Raw genomic sequence first — 20,971 nt, 5'->3', positions numbered from 1 at the left:
CAGATCCAAGCCTAACCCCACCTAGCTCTTCCATTTTTTTTCTTTTCCTTCTGGTTCTTCCTTTCGTTGTTATTATTACTTTTTTGTAATACGTGGCAACATCAAAGTCTGCCCTAGTTAAGCTGAGGTATTATGAAAAAAGTGTTGAAAAAATAAAAGGATTTTTTTGCTCTTGTTGGTCATGAGTGCCAAATTTCTTAGTGTCCATTTTTGCTGTATCAACTCCTAAACATTTTTTGTACCAAAAGACCTAAATCAGAATATGTAAAATGACCTGCACCTTATTATTTGTCCATCTGCTAAACATTTTCTACCAAAAGGCCTAAATCAAAACATGCAAAATGACCCTGCACTATTTTCATATTTCTCCACCTAACCTCTAGCCAGTACATATCAGAGTCATTGCAAACCTGAAGCACTTGTTTTAGAGAGATTTTACCAACACTAAATTCAGTTACTCTATTCTTGCCATGGCATGCACCAGATATCAGACCAGAAAAGGTAACAAGGCTTGCATTTTCTGTGTTTCATCTGCTTTTACGTATAAAGATAAACGGTCCTTATTACAGGCCTCGTGAAAACAAATAAAAGAATGGAAATTGAGCTTCTCATTCTAACCACCACAAGAAAACCAGAGGCTCCCCTAGTGGCTCAGAGAAGGTCACTTCCAAGAAACCTGTCTCCCCAGATGCATGCTTCCCATACATAAACATTCTGTTTTCTCCTGCAACCCTGATCTATACTTTGTGTGGTAATTCCCTATTTCAGTTTCTCTTTCACACAGGCTTTAATTCATCCTGAGGAACCATGCTTCCCCGCCTCCACATACCGTATTGCTTCACAAAACACTAGCAACTATTGATCAAACTAAAGGGCACAAACAAGATATCATATTAAGCTTAAATTTGAATGATCTAGAAATCATCACCCCCGTGTCAATCCAAAATTTTTGTTCAAGTTAGTAGGATGCCATATCATTGGCCCTCCATTAGTATGCAGAACCATCAAGACGCTTGTTCCCATTCTGAACCTCTGCAAGTGGGCCAACCTCATACAGTTTCAACCCCCTTGTCCGGCCTGGGGCACCACCTTTTAGTGTTGATAGATCAAGGATATATCTGCCAAGACAATATAATGCAATCCCATAATGAGTATATCAGGGCCCTCTTACAATGTAATGCAAGCCCAGAAATGAGTACATCAGGTCTCTTGTTGTAACCAAGAGAATCTGCATGAAAGGTATACACTTACAATCCATTTGATGGTTTTCCTGATTCGGTTGTTCCACCATATATCAAAACCTTCTGTTCCAATTGCAATACTGAATAACCAGTAGGTAGCTCAATGTTCTTCATTGCTGCATGACAAGGTCACTTGTAAAGCATAAGTCTCACTTAAAATGAGTGATAGTTTCATACTAAGAGGTTGCTTCTTGGATGAGGCAACTAAGATGCTCAACCAATGTACATGAATCAACGAGTGGAGATTTAAGTATAATTCAGTTTGAATCCTTTATCTATCTTAACTCTAAAACGATTGAGACACATTAGCTGCCTAATCTCATGTACTTACTTGGTTGATTTACTTCACCAAATCCATGGTTGAGTCCCAAGATTTTCTACACATCAAAGTCTCCATGATCAATACTAAATCTTGGTACCTCTGTAAATCAAATGAAAATGTAACTCAGAACAGATGGATTGGGTACCTTGAGATTTTCATAACAGGTTTCAAGATCATCATTGACTAATATATGTTCAAAGATACCGGAGGATCTACCCTGCTCAAGCTCTGCTTTTGCATTTCTAAGACGCTTCTGGATTTGTTCTTCTGTTTCGGTTCCCCTGTTTATAATCAGCACAATTGCATTCAGCTTGATGAAGATAAATAACTGGACTAAGCTTAGAGGTTTAGATATTCAAAACTACCTTTCACGAAGACGCTTTTCAAGCTCTTCAAAGCTTGGGGGGCAGATAAAGACAAATACTGCTTCAAGGGAACTCATCTTAACAGATTTTGCTCCTTGAACATCAATGTCAAGAATGCACCTCTACAACAAAACCAAAGATGTCCAGTGTAAACTGAAACTTCATGGTTTAAAGGAGAGAGATTGCTCACAAAGGAACAGCTTGTGTGCATACCTTTCCAGCATCTGCTACGGCCTCCACGGCATCAATACTTGTACCATACAGATTCCCATGCACAGAAGCTGATTCAAGAAACTTCCCTTCTTTTATATCATTCTCCATCTTATCTCTCTCTGTGAAGTGATAATGAACTCCATCCTTCTCCCCAACTCTTGGAGATCGAGTAGTATGGCTTACAGAAAACCCAAATGTTGATGGGAATTCCTTCATAAGTTTAGAGATCAAAGTTCCCTTCCCTACTCCAGAAGGACCACTGATCACTATTGGCTTTGGGCAATCAGCTTTGACCTCTTTACTCCAGGCCACCACCTCAGTTTCTAATCTTTTCCTCTGCTCCTTAATAAAAGGGGTGTCCACCTATTCATTCTCAGACAAAAGACAATATCAATATGAATGTTTCAACTTTAAATTAATACTAGAAAACTAACTGAAAATACAACTAAATTTACATAATTGGCTTCCACTAAGCAAGTACTACTGATAATTCGTGTTTGCTACTGCACTCACACATTCTGAATAATCAGGATCAAATGTTGTATACACAAAAGGTATGAGAACGTGAATATATACTATAACTTGCAGAATCTTAACCATTTTGGTAGTCGACAGTGGATTAGCAAAAAACCATGTGAGAGAAGAGATGCACAAGTCAAGATTTAGCGACAGAAGCCTTTGCAAAGCAAACTATTGAAACACAAAATTTTAGAAACCCAACAGCCCCTAGTCTTCAGCTGTTGGATGGCGCTTTTTGCTTAAAAGAAAAGTCAGTTAATACAGATGATTGTTGATTACATAAAATCTTGTAATCATGAATATACACAATGTTTCATCAAAACAAGCAGGAACATGGAAAGTAGATCTAACTGATTTAGCAAAGTTATACCCCTTAACAACAATAAATTCATGATACATTTCCCAAGAACAGTAAATTCAGTGTCCAAGGAATGAAAAGAATGTCAGATCAACTAGTTAGACAAATATCCAAGACTCAGCTTAACCATCATAAATTTGGATGCAGCAGAAACAACAAAAATTTAAACACCAAACCGATGATTTTCTCAAAACAGTAGGTCTCTTGCTTCTCAAGATTTGTTTCATCACATGGGATCTATTAAAGCATTGAGTTGCTGAATGAAGAATTCAAAGGATCAGGATTCATGGCCATGTCACATGTAATCCATGAAAGACATTTCCCAGGCATAGCAGACAAGGTTTTTTGGTGAGTCATTATGTGAGACAATATCACTGGCTACAAATTTGTTCATCACATCTTGTTGTGAAGAATATAGTTCTTCCCTTGTCAATACGACAGAACAAAAAAAACAGAAATAACAATCTATCAGTCAATAGGTAAATGGCATATCTTCCAGAAAAGGCTCATCAAAGAAAGCCTACGAAGATCAAGTGAATCATCTTTCTAGGCATGAGAGAGAGAGAGAGAGAGAGAGAGAGAGAGAGAGAGAGAGAGAGAGAGAGATCAAATTCAGACCTCAAGAAACCAAGTGAAATCATCTGTTGGAGAGTCTCGCATCAAGACCAATATCCTCTCTTTGTTCAAAAGCGCAGCATAATGGCCTTTTGAATGTTCTGGCTTTGTTCCCAATACAGTTGGAGTCACCCTACACCACCATGGACAGGCATCAGTAATTTCAATTCCAGGGCAGTGAGTTTGAATATAAGAGTTTAAAACTTTCTACAGGCTCACCACTTCCCGATCGACTTGTCAAAAATCCTTACACCACATGAAAAATTTCCACCATCAGACCCTCCGATAACATACTGAGAAGGCAACAAAGATGCAGAAGAAACTTAGCTGCGAAACAAGCACTGAAGACCAACACGATCCACTTCATGAACAATGAAGATGGGACAAAATATATGATCAGATTCTCTCACCAATTTGTCATCGACTGCAGTGGTGGTCTGGCAACCTCTGAATTCCGAGTTGAATTCCGTTGGGAGAACATCCTGCACGATTTCAGGAAAGAAATTCTGCACTTCTCCCTGATCATAGAAGAGAAAATCAATCAATCTTAAAAACCACTAATCCAGACAATGAACACAACCCAAAATCCCATAAAGAACGGCTTCTGAATTCAATAGTTGAACTTAATGCTAGTGAACGGGAAATACACTTCTTTTTTTCCTTTTCAAGTATGCATTTTTTTCTATTTTTCACAAAAAACTACTTTAGACCAACAAAAAAATAAACATATAATTGTAAAAAGCAGCTTGCCCTCACCATCAATAATATCACACTTCAGGATCAAAACTTTGTCCTGCACAATACAGGCGGAGAAAAAACTCAAAAACCAAAACACCACCAATCTGATCTAGCTACCCACAGTCCTATAAAAAAAAAAGAGCAACTATAGCTAAATATTCAAGAACAAGCAACGCCTATCTTTTCTTTTTTCCCACTAAACCAGAACGTTTAAGAAACAGAACCCATTCATCATTTTTAGTGAAGGAAAATTTAAGGCCCATCAAATCAGAACATTGGTGATTCCTCAAGCATTCTTTTTCTATCCTAAAGGAAGGAAAAAAACTAACAGAATATGTCAACAGCATAGAAATCATACCACAGCACCAAAAGGCCAAAGCTTTTCCTTTTCTTTTTCAAATATGGAATTTTCTTTCGTTGGAGAGAGAGAGAGATCTTGGTCTTGTTTCTCAAGAATACTTGGATCTAATGACTGGTATAAGGTAGCAAAGAATCACAAAAATTGGAAATAGGCGTGAGATTTGTACCGAAGATCCTTGTCTTCAGGGATTGACCAAAAATGGGTCGTTTCTTACCTTCTTTTCTTCTCCACCTTCCTTTTTCTTCTCGTTTTCCCTGAGCTCCTTGCGCAATTCCTAAGCCCACAATGTTGAGAAGACAGCCTGACCCACCAAAAATAAGAAAGAAAAAGGCCCAAATTTTCAACTAGGATTCTTAGAATGAAGTCATATATATAGAAAACGAGAGAGAGAGAGAGAGAGAGAGAGTTGTTTGATGAAACAGTTGGAAATGGGGTTGGCATAAAGTCACCCGTTCAACAAACCAACGCTGATTCGAGATTGACCAAAACCACTCGGGACACCAAAAAACACGGAAAAAACAGTGGGTTCTGAAAAGGGCAGCAAACCAGAGAGAATAGGTCCACAAAACCGCCACCACTATGCCACATTGAATGCCTTTCTTGGCTTCCAAGCCCTGAATTTTTGTTGGTGTGCAATTTTGTTTTTATTTTCTTTAAAAACAAAGGAAAAAATTCATTTGAGGACACAAATTTTATCCGATATTTAAAAAGCACCCTTGTTTTTTGGAAAAAGGCATTTTGTGAGCCATATATTCTACAAAACTGGCTTACATGGAATCTTGGTTGCTTAACAAAGGTTAATTGTGAGTTCAATATAACAAGATAGCATAAACAAAATGCAATTTTTTGAAATTAGGTTAAAAGAGATATTTCAGTCGCATATTACTATGAAATTAACGTCAAACCCCTATTTGAGAGTTTCACTAAAAAGATGGTATTCATTTTTTTTAAATTAGTACCCTGTTTTCGCAATATAGGGCAAAGGATGTGTGGCTAAATGGAATTTTTTCTATAAACAAATACAATACATGGAGTTTGTAGCCCGTGAACAAATGCCCAAGTTGCCCTTACCCATGAACCATGAGGGCAACTTATCTGAATACGTGGCAGAAGAAGACTGTAGGCTTGATTTGGTCGTTGAATTCTGTTTTACACCATCATCATTTCATATTTTTTAACAAGGGGAAAACCCTATCATCCACCAAAGGTTCGTAAGAGGAAGGATCAAGCACACTTTTAGTGTGCTGCTGCATCCGATCACCCTTCATCTTTTGGAATACAACCTGTCAGTTGTGAGGCTCCAGCAATGATGAATGGCGATCAGGTGCAGCAGCACACTCAAAGTGCGCAATTACATTGCACCTCATCTCAGGGGTGGAGCAAGGGTTCTAAGGCTGAGAAATGAACAACTTGACATTTGGCTCGACTTAGAAATTCAGCATAGTGAGCTAAGCTATTAGCTAGCTCATTTAGGTAAATGAGCTGAGCACAAACATGACAAGCTCGATTAGCTTGACTTGTACAGGTCATTTTACATATATGTCAAAACGTGTTTTTTTTAGATAGGGTTCACTTTGAGTTTAATTTTAACACTCAAATAAACCGAATTTAGGAATTTACACAAATAATAATTTAAAGTAGACGATGCCTCACCCAAAAAAGTGCATATTTAAAAAGATATGACATGTTGAAGCAGTCCAAACCTCTCTATCTACCAAAACAATTATCATCATACAACTTGCTGTTAGACCTCGATGGTCTTTAAAGGTCTCCCAATTATCGTAAGACCTAGCCCAAAAACCCCACTTGTCGTCAGATAAAGTTTCTCGGTTTGGCTCAGGATATGCGAGAATGAAGACAAGCCTTGCCAAAACCTTCCTAAATACTTAGATTTTGTGATAGAACCTTCCATAAGCCAAAACTTATTCTCTCGGCCTACCAAAAAGTCTATTTTTTATCCTTTAATAAATCCAACAACCAACCACCTTTTTTTTCTGCCAATCAGAATGAGGCTACTATACATCAGGTAGATTTGGATATCTTAATCTAGAATCTCAACATTTAAGATCCAGATTCACCTAAATACCTATAAATAAGAGTCATTTTCTCCCCTTTCAGCATCTAAGACCTTTGATTTAGCAATTGGAGTATGATTTATGAAAGTGAGTGTTATAACTGTGAGAGCAATCTAGCCCTGTGCCCTCATCCTACTGCGCCTACTAGTTGTCCCTGTAACACTTGTGGATTTTTCTAATATTTGCTAAATAAAAAAATGAAATTTATGTCTCATATTGGTTTGAATTTCAATTTAGAATTCAATTTCATTTATAGTTGAATTCCATTTAAGTTTGAATCTCAAGTTAATTTGAATTTCGGTTTGAATTTGAACTTTAATTTGAATTGGAATTTAGGATTTAATTGTAACATGAATTTTAATTGAATTCTAATTCATATTTGGAAATTTAATTGGATCTAAAGTGGTTATTGGATTCAGTGGGACACCCATTGGATTTGGATCCTTTTGGAATAAGAATCCAAGAAGAGGGGAGACAAATGAAAATAAATGGGAAGTAGGGCCCACACCCAAGCCAAGGTAGGATGCGCTACCTTCCTTCTTGACATTATCAACTTGGTTAATTTATTTGAAGCCCTAATTAGCTAAGTTAATTAATAATTTTAACTAATTATTAGTTAATCTAGGGTTACATTTATATTAGTAACCTACTTAAATGAGGATTTTGGTTAAGGTAAGTGTGAAAAACCCTTCCCTCCCACACATTTTTGGAAGAGACCATATTGGGAAGAAGAAATGAATAAGGAAGGTTAGTAGGCTTGATACTCTTCCACACATTTTTAAAGAGACTTGCCTAAATGTAAATGATCCTAATCAAGTAAGGAATAAGAGAGTTATTAAACTTCATATTTTTTTCTTGAGATGAGATGTTGACCTCTAAAAAAAGACCCTCACATGCTTCCCTTAACAACCTATTTTCTTGTTATCTCTCTCTTCACCTTCTTCATGCCCATTAGGTAGGAAACTCCATTGATCCTGGAGGTTGTTGTTGATCTAATGGAAGTACAATAATTGGATGGAAGGAAGTTCCAATGATTTGAAGGGTGCTTTGATCCAATTGATTGATCAATCCAACATTTTCAGTGTTCTTGTTCCAACATTGATGTAGAAACATTCTAACATAGTGTGTGCATAGTGCTAAGGTGCATATGCATACATTAATATACATATATCAGTTATGTTATATGTCAAACTGATATTGTATTGATTTTGGAGGTGTATGAACTCCAAACGATTATTGAGAAAAATCGGTTTTGGAGAAACTAAGTTCTTTCTTGAAAAATATTTTGATGAGTGTTTAAGATTTATATTATATGAGGTTTGTATATGAATTATATATATTATATCGGTCTAATGACATACAAGGCTGATATGATATTGATCATGGTGGTATTGGGCTCCAAAATGATTTTTGGGAAAATCGGTTTTGGATAAACCAATCTATGTGATTTCTTGAAAAATATTTTTGTGTTCAGATATATGTTATGTATGATCTGTATGTATTGAATCAGATCCATATTGAATATGATATCAGTTATGCATGAATGATTTAATATTTAAAAGCCATGGATGTGAAAAACAGTTTTGGGTTTATGCATGCTTTCTTTTAGAAAAAAACGGTTTATGCTATGCATGAGATTTGGAACTTTATGTATACATCATATTATATGTTAATCAATGGAGGTACAACATCTATGAAACCATATCTATGTTGTATATAATGTTAAGATGTGTATGGATATATTTCTTGATACTTTTGATAAAGAACAATGTTTTTTATGGATTCTTGAAAGAAACAATTCATATAGAATAATGCTTCATGATAGATATGGATTTTTTGTATGACCAACATGCTATGAGTAGTGTTTAGGTTATGAACAACATGATTACAATGCCTATGCATGATTTTAATGTAAATTCATGCATCTAATATTTGTTGGATTGCTTTGTTGCATGTTGATATTGAGAAATCATGTATATTGTTTCTTTGGTGTTTGGGATCTGACCAGACTTGAAGAAAAATCTAGTTCTCTCAAATAAAGAGTCACAAAATTTTGAGATTTTATGAAATGATTGTGGACACATTAATAAAGCTCTAAAAAGAAATTTGGGGCTAAAACTAGTTCTAAATTGGGGAGATATATTATCTGCAATCCAGTACAGAGTTTCTATACTGACAGTGAACTGTTTAGGACATTTGAAGCTTTGTGCAAATTATATCCCTCAAATGTTTTATGATTTAGAGTTGAGTTTTTTATGAGAGTTAGTTTTAATACCTAGGAATACACCATAAAAAAACTCAGAGTCTGAATCTTTATGTTTTAAAAGTGAAAAATCCCAGAAGTCAGGTTCAGAACCTGAAAGTTTCTAAATTTGACTGATTAAATGACAAGAACTAGCAGCTGTGACAATATTTTTAATTCTCTGCTACGACTAAAATTAAGTCTAGTTTTAGCTGGACTGATACTAGACATATCAATATGCTCATTATAAAAGTTAGAGAATGTTATCTATTATATACAATTCTTGACTACCATTCCATTTGGAGGGACATATTTGACAAGTTTGTTCCAAGAACATAAATCAACAGGTACTTATAGAATTTACAATTCCTAATCCACAAGTCATTTAGGGCATAGTTTTATTCTATATAGTGTTAGTAGATTTATGAATATCCAATAAAAATCTTGGAATTTAATTTGTTTTGAATGAACTATGATTGATTTTTAAATGTCATGTAAAGTTCTGAAAAGAACAGTTTTGAAATATAAACTATTTCAGTTTGGATGTGTTGGAATGCACAAATCTCTATATTATTGTGTGATATTATATATGTTGATGTTATGCTTGTGATATTATGAATATGAGGCTATGATTATAATGTGAAATTCGTCCATGATGTGGAGTGCATACATATGATACCTGCTTGCTAATGATTTGTGCATGTTAATGTTATGTGTATTATGCAAGTGATATGTGCACCATGTTAATGACAGGTGCAATATGCTATTTATATTTTCAACATGCTAATGACATGATAATAATATGCAACATGTGGATTGATATATATACATGTTGTTATGAAAAAAATTATACATGCACAGGTATATTCTCATAAGTGAGCTTGCGGTTCAAAAGAACCATTGATGATAAGAGGGTACTCCACTCATTTCCCTTCTTTTTCTTGTTTGACAGAGCATCCATATAATGGTGCTCATGGTAGGATTCATTTATATTGGTAGCAACTTTTCATAATTGTGGGTCTCAATATGCATGGATAATATTTTCATGTGTTTTGGATCTTAGTTGCACTAAAGATCTGAAATCTATTTCCTAGTAGCATAGAGTGGACTTTGCAAGCTCATATCTTCGCAATCATGAGTCTATTTTCGACATGTTTGATGTCATTGGAATGCTCTTTTCATCAAGCTTTCATATTATATTAGGACTTTTTCGATATTTATAGTACAAGTGCCTAAAAAATCTTGTTTTCTTGAGGTGGGTACTAGGTTGTCTACTTGACTCCTGACATAGCTATCTTTCTTGGGCTATATCTTTTTTCCTTTGTGTCAGATCTCAATGATTTTAGTTTCATTGAAAAAAAAAAGCTTAGGCAAATTATGTGATTGTGTGCTACATATTATTAAAAAAATAACTTAGGGACCCTTATTGAAGAATATCATCTCACGTAGATTCTTAGCAAAATATCAACCTCCAACAAGTTAGGCAAGTCGTTTTGTGTGGGATATTGTTTGCTTCACAATTTATCCTCTCAATTGATCCTCCTTCTTATGTCTCTTATTGGGACTCTCTGTTTTGCTTGTGTGGATTTACAGATTTTTCTTATCCTATTATTTGGATCTTTGAATCCCTCCATTCTTACCAAGAGTGCTAACTCAGATATATTGGTGGTGGACCATGAGAGTTGGATACCTTGTTTGTCTGTACCAGGAATGCTAGATTGGGTATACATGTGAAAGGTTTTGAAGGAGAAACCCTCCCTTATTAGAACCCAATGAAGTGAACTCATAAGTTTTAAGGAGACCTAAGAAGCCTAGCTTTTGGAAATTTGGATTTGTGTACAAGTTGCTCTTGTCTAGAATCTTGTGTTCTTATAGAACCATGCAAGATAGGCCAAGATTTGAAGAGGTATACCTAGTCATATCCTCCCAAGAATTCTAGACCACTTAAGGCAGATTTAGGATCCACTAGTATGGACAAAAAATCCAAATTTGAAACCAATCTTCAGAGTCCGAGTTGACTTGTCACAAATCAGATTTTTTTTGATGAAAATATCTTAGCAATGAAGAAAGAAAGTCAAAAAGATATCTAGGAATTGCATTTTGGCAGATCTTGAAACAACAATGGATTTGGGATCAGATTTGTGATTTTTAGTTCACTGTTAAAATCAAATTTAAGTATAGAATTTTGTGAACTTAAATCAGACATATCAAGCCATCTATAGTAAAAACTCTAACATGATTTTACATTGGAAAGATAGAATCAGACAAGACTATTCTGTGAACAGAAAATAGTTTGTTCTTTCAGAATTTCTAATTCTTAATCTTAAGGCATGTGTTTTTTTACTATATGCATGTAACAAATGTGAGAATCTTTTGTGAAAATCCTAGAGCCTAAATCACCCTGGATGATTTATGACAAAATTTATAATGACAAGTAAATTTTGTGTTAACAGTCTCAAATTGGGGAGTTATGTTTGAATGATTAATATGGTTCCAAAAGTGAACCAAATGAACATGACATGATTCCATAAGTGAACCAAATGAACACATGATATATTGATGAACATATGTGAGTCTATTGAAACAACATGATCGTGCCATCACTTGTAAATATCTTTTGAATACTATGTTGTGAATATATGTCATAATGTTATAATGTGAAGCATGATGCCTTAATGTATAAGATAAGGTTATGATTTACAAATGATGTTATATTGTGTTATGATGTGCCATAAGGCATGAAAATCATGCATGCATATGCGAATGCTCATGAATGAGTTTTTTGTTCAAGAGAACCAATGTAGTGTCATAAGTGTACAAATATGTTAGGTGGCATTTTATGATTTATTGTAAGGCATGAAAAGCATGCATGCACACGAGATCACTCAAGAGTAAGAAATTTATTGAAAATAACTAATGTAATGCTATAAGGCATAAAGTATAAAAAAATATACATGCATATTTAACATAATTGCCTCAAAGCAGATGCAAGAGGTGAATGTTCGACTGATTTAAATGTACCAGAGGCATACAGATTGGGTCATCATTATAAATGAGCTAATAAACTGTGTAACTACCTTAAATAGGTAGTATGATGCTCATATCATGAAAGACAATAAGAAAAGTTATCCTAGAAGGGTACTTGGGCTATTAAGCTATGAAGTGCTGAATAAAAAAAAGCACATGTGATAAAATGCAATGACACTTAGGCCTTAATAAAAAAAAAACTCAATAATCCATTTATATTGTGGCTTACCTTAGAGAGGGTAGGTGGTAAAAAACTTTATTGGACCACATTAAATTCTTTTGACAGCAATGTGTCTCACTCTCTAATCCTCAAAGTGAGAGGGGCAGACTACCAATGTGTCATAGGTGATATGCCCATATCTTATGCAGAAGTTTAGGATGCATTCTATTTTTATACTGCCACTGGTGGATTTCTCTTGTTCAAGGACCACCCACAATAGAACCGATTCGATGAGGCACTTAGGTAATTAAAATACATAGCATAATAAACCCCTAAGTGGGCTATCTGTCTCGACGTCTAACCTTGTGAATACTTGCAATGATACATGCATGAGAGAAATAAAAGCCTTACACTTGAGCATATTTATTTTGTGTGAAAACTTGTATTGAAAACATGCTCTAATAATGCATATACGTAATTTATGGATATGATATTGTTTTATGACATATAGCATAAGTTTATTTGCTATAGTTATTCAATTGAATGCTTCATAGTGATATTGTTTTGCACATGTTCAAAAGGAATGTTTGATCTCATTTGTTCTTGTTTCTGTATATATGTGCATTGTTATTGTATTCCTACCGAGACTTGATGAGTCTGTCCCCTACATCATACACATTCAAGTAATGAGTAGGGAGTTGAAGCGATGGCAGAATGTTGTAGGTGGAGCCAAGAACCAACTATCTAGATCAAGGATTTGTTTTGAAAACCATCTATGACTTATTAAGACTTGTCATTTTTATTAATCATGTTTCCAAATAATTCAATTAATTAATAAACAATAATGTCTTATTTATATCTTGGATTCAGATCTTTGATTTGGATTGATCTATGATATGGACCTGGATCTAAGTCCAATATGAGAATTGAATTCAATCCCATACTGAGTGAAAATACATGTAATCTGCCTGAAATTATGACCAAAACAAAAATAAATGTTTTCCGCTATATTTTTATTTTTCTTGATGAAGGGTTCTTGTCCGTAGTTGTCTTTTTCTCGAACTTAGTTCTAGTGAGCTAATATATGCTAGTGCTTACGCACAAGTGATCCTCTTAGTGCTTAGTCGGGTTAGAGCATTGCTATCGATAAGGCCTTGCATCAATTTAAAAAAAAATATTTGTTATATTTTTTTATTTAAATTTTGAGGCATTACAGTGAGAATATATGCAGATTCATATTAGCAAGATGGCTCTTCTTATTCTTTCGGCTGCTCCGAGTTGAGCTGGCAGGAGGCTACTCACGAGAGTGGGTGAGTATTCTCAATTGGCCCATAGACAATCCTTGGATTCTCTAGATTATTCTCAGGTATGAAATTTTTTCTTTCGCTTTGATTCTGACATCTTATTCATCCATTTTTGCTCTTTTGATTTGTCTTTTCTGCTTTTGGGTGGTTTAGAAGCCTTACACTTTAGAGGAGGAGCAGTCCTTGGGCACAATTGCTTTGCTGGATTGTGCTCCTTGCATGCTCCAGTTTGAAAAGATCAGAGAGCCTTACTATCTCAGCTAAGTTATAAGGAGTTTAGACTTTCAAATGGAATGAAATTCGCTTACTTGCTTTTGATTGAACTTTTCATTCTTGAAATTTAGGGATTTCTCGACTAATGTGTTTGTTGTTTCAGAGAAAGAGAAATGTGAATGAGGAGATAGTCACTTCGATTCTTGAACCTTTCTCACCTTGAAGTTCTGTGGTTGGGTCATCCATGAGAGGGTGCTGTGTGTTCTCCCCAAAACACAAATTCGCGTGTTCTTGTGTGTACGGAGGAATATATTGGGACCCACAATAATTCATATGCCAATGTTGCCCATGATGACTTTATAATAAAATAACATATAAAAAAGGTAGATATGCTTTTGACAAAAATGTCCTCCCATAAGATAGATATGCATTGGACGAAAATGTCCTCCCGCTCCCTGTATATAGATTTTCACGTTCCACATTTGTTTTTAGCTTGTGCTACAACACATGGTCGCTTTCTCGTTCCTGCCTTGTGTTAGATAAAAAGCTTTTCCTAGTTCGTTCCTACCTCGTGGAGATAACTATAAATCAAACGATTGGTTCGATCATTGGTGGGCATCATAGGGGGATTTGTCAACCATCTCTTTTTACAGTCTTTTCTTCTTCATTTTCGTTAGGCAGTATAGAAAAAAGCAATGAAGAACAAATATTTTAACAAGTGCCATTAAAGTGTTGTGAGTATATTTCCATGTCATCGTGCTATTGTTGAAGAATGTATGCCATCGTGAGTGTCATTAAGGCATTGTTTTGTTATTCCAGTTAGATTTTATCGCTTCAACGGTTGGAAACTTGAAGACATTTGTAAGACGCTGGGACCTGTTGACAAGAATGCTTGGTTACAGATGCGAGCAAAGGCCTCTACCCCATCCAGTATCGTCCATTCACTCAATATATGCAATGTAACACAAATTGTGGTTGTAGTAACATATATATCGATTTGTGAAATTTATTTTGTTTCTAATATATTATGTTGAATTATCATATATCGATTTGTAAGATATTATGTGTTTTCTAGTTTCGATTTATGAAATATTGTTTTGTTTGTTGATATCGATTTGTAATATTATGCTGAATTGCCGTATATCAATTTGTAAGCTATTATGTGTTTTATAGTGACGATTTGTGAGATATTGTTTTGTTTGTTAATATCGATTTGTAATATATTATGCTGAATTATCGTATATTGATTTGTAAGATATTATGTATTTTTTATTGTCGATTTGTGAGATATTGTTTTGTTTGTTAATATTGATTTGTAATATATAATGTTGAATTGCCTTATATCGATTTATAAGATATTATGTGTTTTTTATTATCGATTTGTGAGATATTGTTTTGTTTGTTAATAGTGATTTATAATATATTATGTTGAATTATCATATATCGATTCGTAAGATATTATGTGTTTTCTATTGTCAATTTATGAGATATTGTTTTGTTTGTTACTATCGATTTGTAATATATTATGCTGAATTATCGTATATCATTTATAAGATATTATGTATTTCTGAGTATGGTGTTGTTTGTTAATATCAATTTGTAAGCTATTATGCTTAACTAATCAGTAGCCATTGTTATATGCATCTTGAATAAATCGTAGTAAACGTATGTGCTGGCTAACGCAAATTGATATTTTGCACATGACAGTGTTAAGCATATCAGCTAGTTGCAGTGAAGATGATGTATCTCAATCATTGAGAAGTCATGGAGCAACAGACATCCGTACTATCAACACACCTGAAGAATTGAATATGTGCACTAATGATGCACATGATAAGAAGAGTGCATGCATTGGATTCACTCTTGACTTGAATATTCCAGCAGACAAAATGCAAATCGATAATGAGGTAGATGATCATGACAGTGCACTTGACAAAGGTGCAAGCACCTCAAGTCTACATGGTAGTACACTTGACTTTATTCCCATAGAGGGAATGCAGTTTAATGATGAGGAAGCTGCATACAAATTTTACAATGATTTTGCCTTAAAACTTGGCTTCAATATTAGAAGATATTCTAGGGCAAAAAATGCATAGGTGTCGTGGTGAGAAAGGCATATGTTTGTTCCAAGCAAGGTTGGAAGAAGTAAAGTGAAAATCCAACAAGGAGCAAGCCAGATTCAAGATGTGGTTGTCCAGCGAGAATGGTGTTAAGAAGACTTCTGAATGGGAAATATGTAGTTCGTACTTTAATCAATGATCATAACCATGAATTAGCCGTTTCATTTATGACTTCTATGTTAAGGACACATCATAAAGTAACTGAAGAGCATGCCGCAATTATTGAAATAACTGATATCACTGACATTGCACTAAGGAAGATATACAATTTATGTACGCACGTAGATGGTGGTCGCGAGAATATATCATTCACACCTATGGATCTAAGAAACCACTTGAGAATGAAGAGGTCAGAAAATATGAAGAATGGAGGAATATATTTTTTGGTTGATTACCTACAGAAAAAATCAAACATTGACCCTGGTTTCTTTAGTGCAATGCAACTGAATGAAGATATATATGTTGTGAATATGTTTTGGGCAGATTCAAAGTCAAGAGTGAATTATAAATGCTTCAATGATGTACTTGTTTTTTATACGACAGTGAAGTTTAATACGGAACAATGGCAATTTGCGCAGTTTGTCAGAGTGAACCATCACTCATGGAGTTGCATATTAGGCAGCGTTTTTTTGTATGACCAGACCAAGGAAACCTTTGAGTGGTTGTTCAGAGTATTTACACAGGCAATGAATGAGAAGCACCCTGGAGTTGTACTTACAGATGATGATCATGCAATTGCAGTTGCAGTGTCTCATGCATGGCCATATGCACATCATCGCCTATGTTTATGACATATCTTTCAAAATGCAGTAAAGCACAAGGGACATATTTTTAATCAGAAAACAGGGTTTGATAAAAAGTTTAGACAGTGTGTACTTAAGAGCATAGACAAGGTCACCTTTATGTTTGATTGGGAGCAAATGATTCAGATGTATGACCTTGAAGATTGTGTATGGTTACAATATTTATATGTAGACAAAGAGAAGTGGGCATTGGCATATGGAAGATAATACTTTTGTACATGTATAATAAGCATATAAAGAGCTAAATCTATGCATGTCATACTGAAAAAAATATTGTATTCATGTTTAACAATGTTTTGTTTCATAAAACAATATGAACTATTTGTAGATGGTCTTAGACAGAATGAGCTTGAACAAGATGTGAAATGCTTCAACACCCGCCCTGTAACTTTGGGCATGAAAATATTGGCGCGACCTGCAGATCTGTATACACTAACTGTATTTGAATGAACTAAGAAGCAGGTTATACATGTCATGAATTGCAACATAAAAGGACATATGCAATATGAGAATATGCACAAATACCATGTTGTATAGGATGACGAAGAGTATCCAAAAAGGCAAGAAGCACATGTTACGTATAATATTGACAACAGAATAGTTGAATGTACATGCAAAATATTTGAATTCAAAGGTATTTTATGTCATCATGCATTAAAGGTACTTAATCAAGAGAAGATACAAGAAATACCTGAGTCATATATAATGTGAAGATAGACGAGACAAACAAAGATTGAACTGCTAGAGACAAATAATGTCGGTCCACCTAGTGTTGATGAGAAGTGCCAGATAGCCTCCCGTTACCAACAACTATGTAGGTCACTTATGCATGTTGCAGGTTTGGCATAAAAAAACGAAGATGCTTATGTATGTATGAGAAACGTGTCAAGGGAATTACTTGAAAAAGTGCAGTTAATTTACCATGAGTCTGTTGTAGCTCGTGAAGACCAATCTAAGAAAATGGGATCGAACAATGTAGGTGAAAATCATGCTTCGTTTGACCCTTGTGAGAAGTTGCGCAGAAGCATAATCATCATCTTCGACAAGTCAAGAGTAATCGTTGTAGATTATGATGGGAATATTCACCTAGTGAAGGGTATCAAAAGAAAACTTATTGCTAATCGCAGTCGTCAAAGGACAAAGGGTGCACTGGAATTGGTTTGCAAGAAAATGTCTAAGAAACAACCAACCCCTAAACAACCAAGCCCTTCGCATGAACAGGTATGTAATACAGTATATTGCTTCCCATGTAAATTGTCTTACGTGCAACCCATCAATATCTTACTTGTATAATTTCTAACATGCAACAATACCATACAAACGTGCACTATAATACTAAAACCTACAATCCACCCGATCTGTTTGAGTGGAATGATGGCATGAGTATGACAAGTCTTTTGGTATGTAACAATTTTGGGAGGATGTTAGCATTTCTTGTTGAACTTAATATAGTGTCTGATATTGTTCTGTTTCATGACAGGCGCTGTTAATTTCAAAAGCGAGTAACACAACACAAGAATCACGTGTGGATTCTTCAGCTTCAAAATAGTTGTAGCATTTAACTTTCATATCTTACAAATCGTTGTAATGTTTAGCATTCTATAATTCTTTGTTGTAGTTGTATAATTCTTTGTTGTAAATCAATAATTCTTTGTTGTAATTCTATAATTCTTTGTTGTAAATCGATAATTATGTGTTGTAATGTTATAATTCTTTTTTGTGGACATTCGACTGAATCGTAGCGTCCTTCTTTGACATCGACACAACTTGCACTTAGAAGGAGGTTAGAGGAAACGTCGGTTTTTCTGTTCGGTCCTCACGAAGCAGGTTATAGGAAAGGCTCCTTTTCTTCTTTAAATGAAACATCGCTTATTCCATGCTATTAAAGGAAACATCTTGTGTGCCTTGCGGAACACGATGATTCATTCATTTATTGTTCACGTTGTTTCACATCCCGCCAATTTTCAAAAATCATGCAAAAAGAATATTAATAAATAAATAAATAAATTACATTGCGCATTAATTAAAAGACGTCGTTTCATTTCTAGTATCATCGACACGATGTTAGTACGTGTAAATGAATGACACCTAGCATAACATCAGTTGCGTGTCAGATCCTAAACCCTATACTAATGTTATGCGATGTTTCTTGCAACTAAAGGAATCACTATATATAATAAATTCAAAACTAGTAATCGTTATAATTGCTATCACAGGAAGTACAAATCGTGGTAACTGCATAATCGCTATACCTATTAATCGCTAAACTAAGTAATTGCTATCACAGGAAACGCTATAAATAATAAACCCTAAATCAATAATCACTATACGATTTAGCAAACATAAGTACAAATAATGTTATCTTCATAATCGCTATACTGAGTAATCAACATATTAAGTAATCACTATCACAAGAAACACTAAAAGTAGTAAACCCTAAGCTAGTAATCGTTGTACGATTTAGCAAGCGTAAGTACAAATCATTGTAACTTCCTAAACACTATACATATTAAGCGCTATACAGAGTAATCGCTATCACAGGAATCATGATACATTATAAACCCTAAGCCAGTAATTGCTATATGTAAGTACAAATCATGAAAGAGTTAGTGGCACTTCTGTGTTACACTTATTAAGGAAAGAATTATATAATTACAACAAAGAATGGCAGAATTACAACATAGAATTATCGAGATACATAAATCACATATGTTTATTTACTTGTGCTTGACGACTCAGATAAAAATATAACTCGTCTCTTGCTTGCACTTTGTGGAGTCTCTTTATTCAGTGGCCTCTTCGTTTCCTTGATCTTATATAACCCACTGATAATCATCTCAACCAGCGACCTAATTTATTTAGTCAAATTCTGCACGTCCTTTCGTAACTCCTTATTCTCACTCTCTAGCATTGCAAACCTTTGGTCGGACAATACCTTCTCCTTTGGGAGTTGTGTTTGCTCCTTATCGTGTACTGCAACAAATGGAATCGTAGTATCCGCCAAATGGACACGATAGACGTTACGTCTATGCTAGAGGACGACATGCTTGGGGACAAGAGTAACCTCACTTTCAGGTTGCTTCTCCTCAATCTGTCAATTTTCATGCATGGTTGCCAATATTGTTTGAAATAGTTGGGGTCATATTGTCGTTCTTTATAATCATATGGTATGACACGAACACATCCTTTGTTTCAGTTATCCAATTGTTTTCTGAAGCGTTCATGCCAATTCACGTTTGTGGCCCCACCACTATTCATCTTTCTTTTTAATGACACATGCAATTTTGGTATCGACTGTCCCAAGCTAGCTTGTAAGAGTACTCGACTACCATGATGCATCTCGGCTTTATATTTGCTAAAGAGCCAAATATCGCAGACAGACCATCTCGTAGCCTCGGCAACAACCTCGTCATCCTCATCCTCCCCATCCCCATAAGGTCTACACACAACCTGTACAATCGAGATTAAGGTTTAGATATAGACATAATTATTCATGCAAAATGTTGAATGCAATAATGATTTATACTAAAGAAGACAAAATGCTGAATGTGATTATTAGTTAAGAATGCTAAACATTACAATGATTTACGGTAATGAAAGTTAGATGCAAATGCGATAATGATTTGTACTAAGGAAAATGAAATACAGAATGCGATGATTACTTGAGAATGCTAAACATTACAACAATTTACGGTAATGAAAGTTAAATGCAAATGCGATAACGATTTATACTAAGAAAAATGAATGATGAATGTGATGATTACTTGAGAATGCTAAACATTACAACGATTTACGATAATGAAAATTAGATGCAAAGGCGATGACGATTTATACGATGGAAGACAAAATCCTAAAGCGATGATTACTTAAGAATGCTAAACATTACAATGATTTACGCTAATGAAAGTTAGATGCAAATGCGATAACGATTTTTAATAAAGATGACAAAATCCTAAAGCGGTGATTACTTATGTATGTTAAACCATATAACGATTTACGCTAATGAAAGTTAGATGCATAGGAAATAACAATTTGTACTAAGAAAGACAAAATCATAAAGTGATGATTACTAAAGAATGTTAAACATTACAACGATTTTAAACCATTTACCTCATTTAATTGCAGCCCATCTAAAATGAATTGAGCATTTTTGCACTTAACATTTATTGAAGCCCACATGCCGATCATGGGAAAACCATAAACTGTAGGGCCACATTGAGGATGAAAGGCGACAATATGCTCCCAAGTCCAGGCCTACAAAAACAATATATTAGTAAGACTACAACCTTTAACGT

At 34.8% G+C, this 20,971-nt stretch overlaps 1 protein-coding gene across 1 annotated transcript; it reads right to left on the bottom strand.

Annotated features, from left to right (window-relative positions):
• Positions 1 to 207: 207 nt before the first annotated feature.
• On the bottom strand, positions 208 to 20,104 carry LOC149828030 (guanylate kinase 1-like). The gene is made up of 12 exons (XM_090018619.1): positions 20,006 to 20,104; positions 4,947 to 5,006; positions 4,730 to 4,843; positions 4,044 to 4,151; positions 3,853 to 3,926; positions 3,637 to 3,766; positions 2,142 to 2,504; positions 1,929 to 2,050; positions 1,709 to 1,844; positions 1,573 to 1,618; positions 1,252 to 1,357; positions 208 to 1,118 (listed from the first exon to the last, which is right to left on the bottom strand). Exons 1-12 carry the CDS (start codon positions 20,102 to 20,104, stop codon positions 989 to 991), a joined length of 1,488 nt encoding a protein of 495 aa, XP_089874745.1. The 3' UTR covers positions 208 to 988.
• Positions 20,105 to 20,971: the final 867 nt, after the last annotated feature.

This window comes from Nuphar pumila, chromosome 10, assembly GCF_984573655.1.
Source record: "Nuphar pumila chromosome 10, dmNupPumi1.hap1.1, whole genome shotgun sequence".
Taxonomy (NCBI): domain Eukaryota; kingdom Viridiplantae; phylum Streptophyta; class Magnoliopsida; order Nymphaeales; family Nymphaeaceae; genus Nuphar; species Nuphar pumila.
The sequence above is the reverse complement of the archived record's forward strand: the minus strand, read 5'-3'. Positions and strand labels throughout refer to the sequence as shown.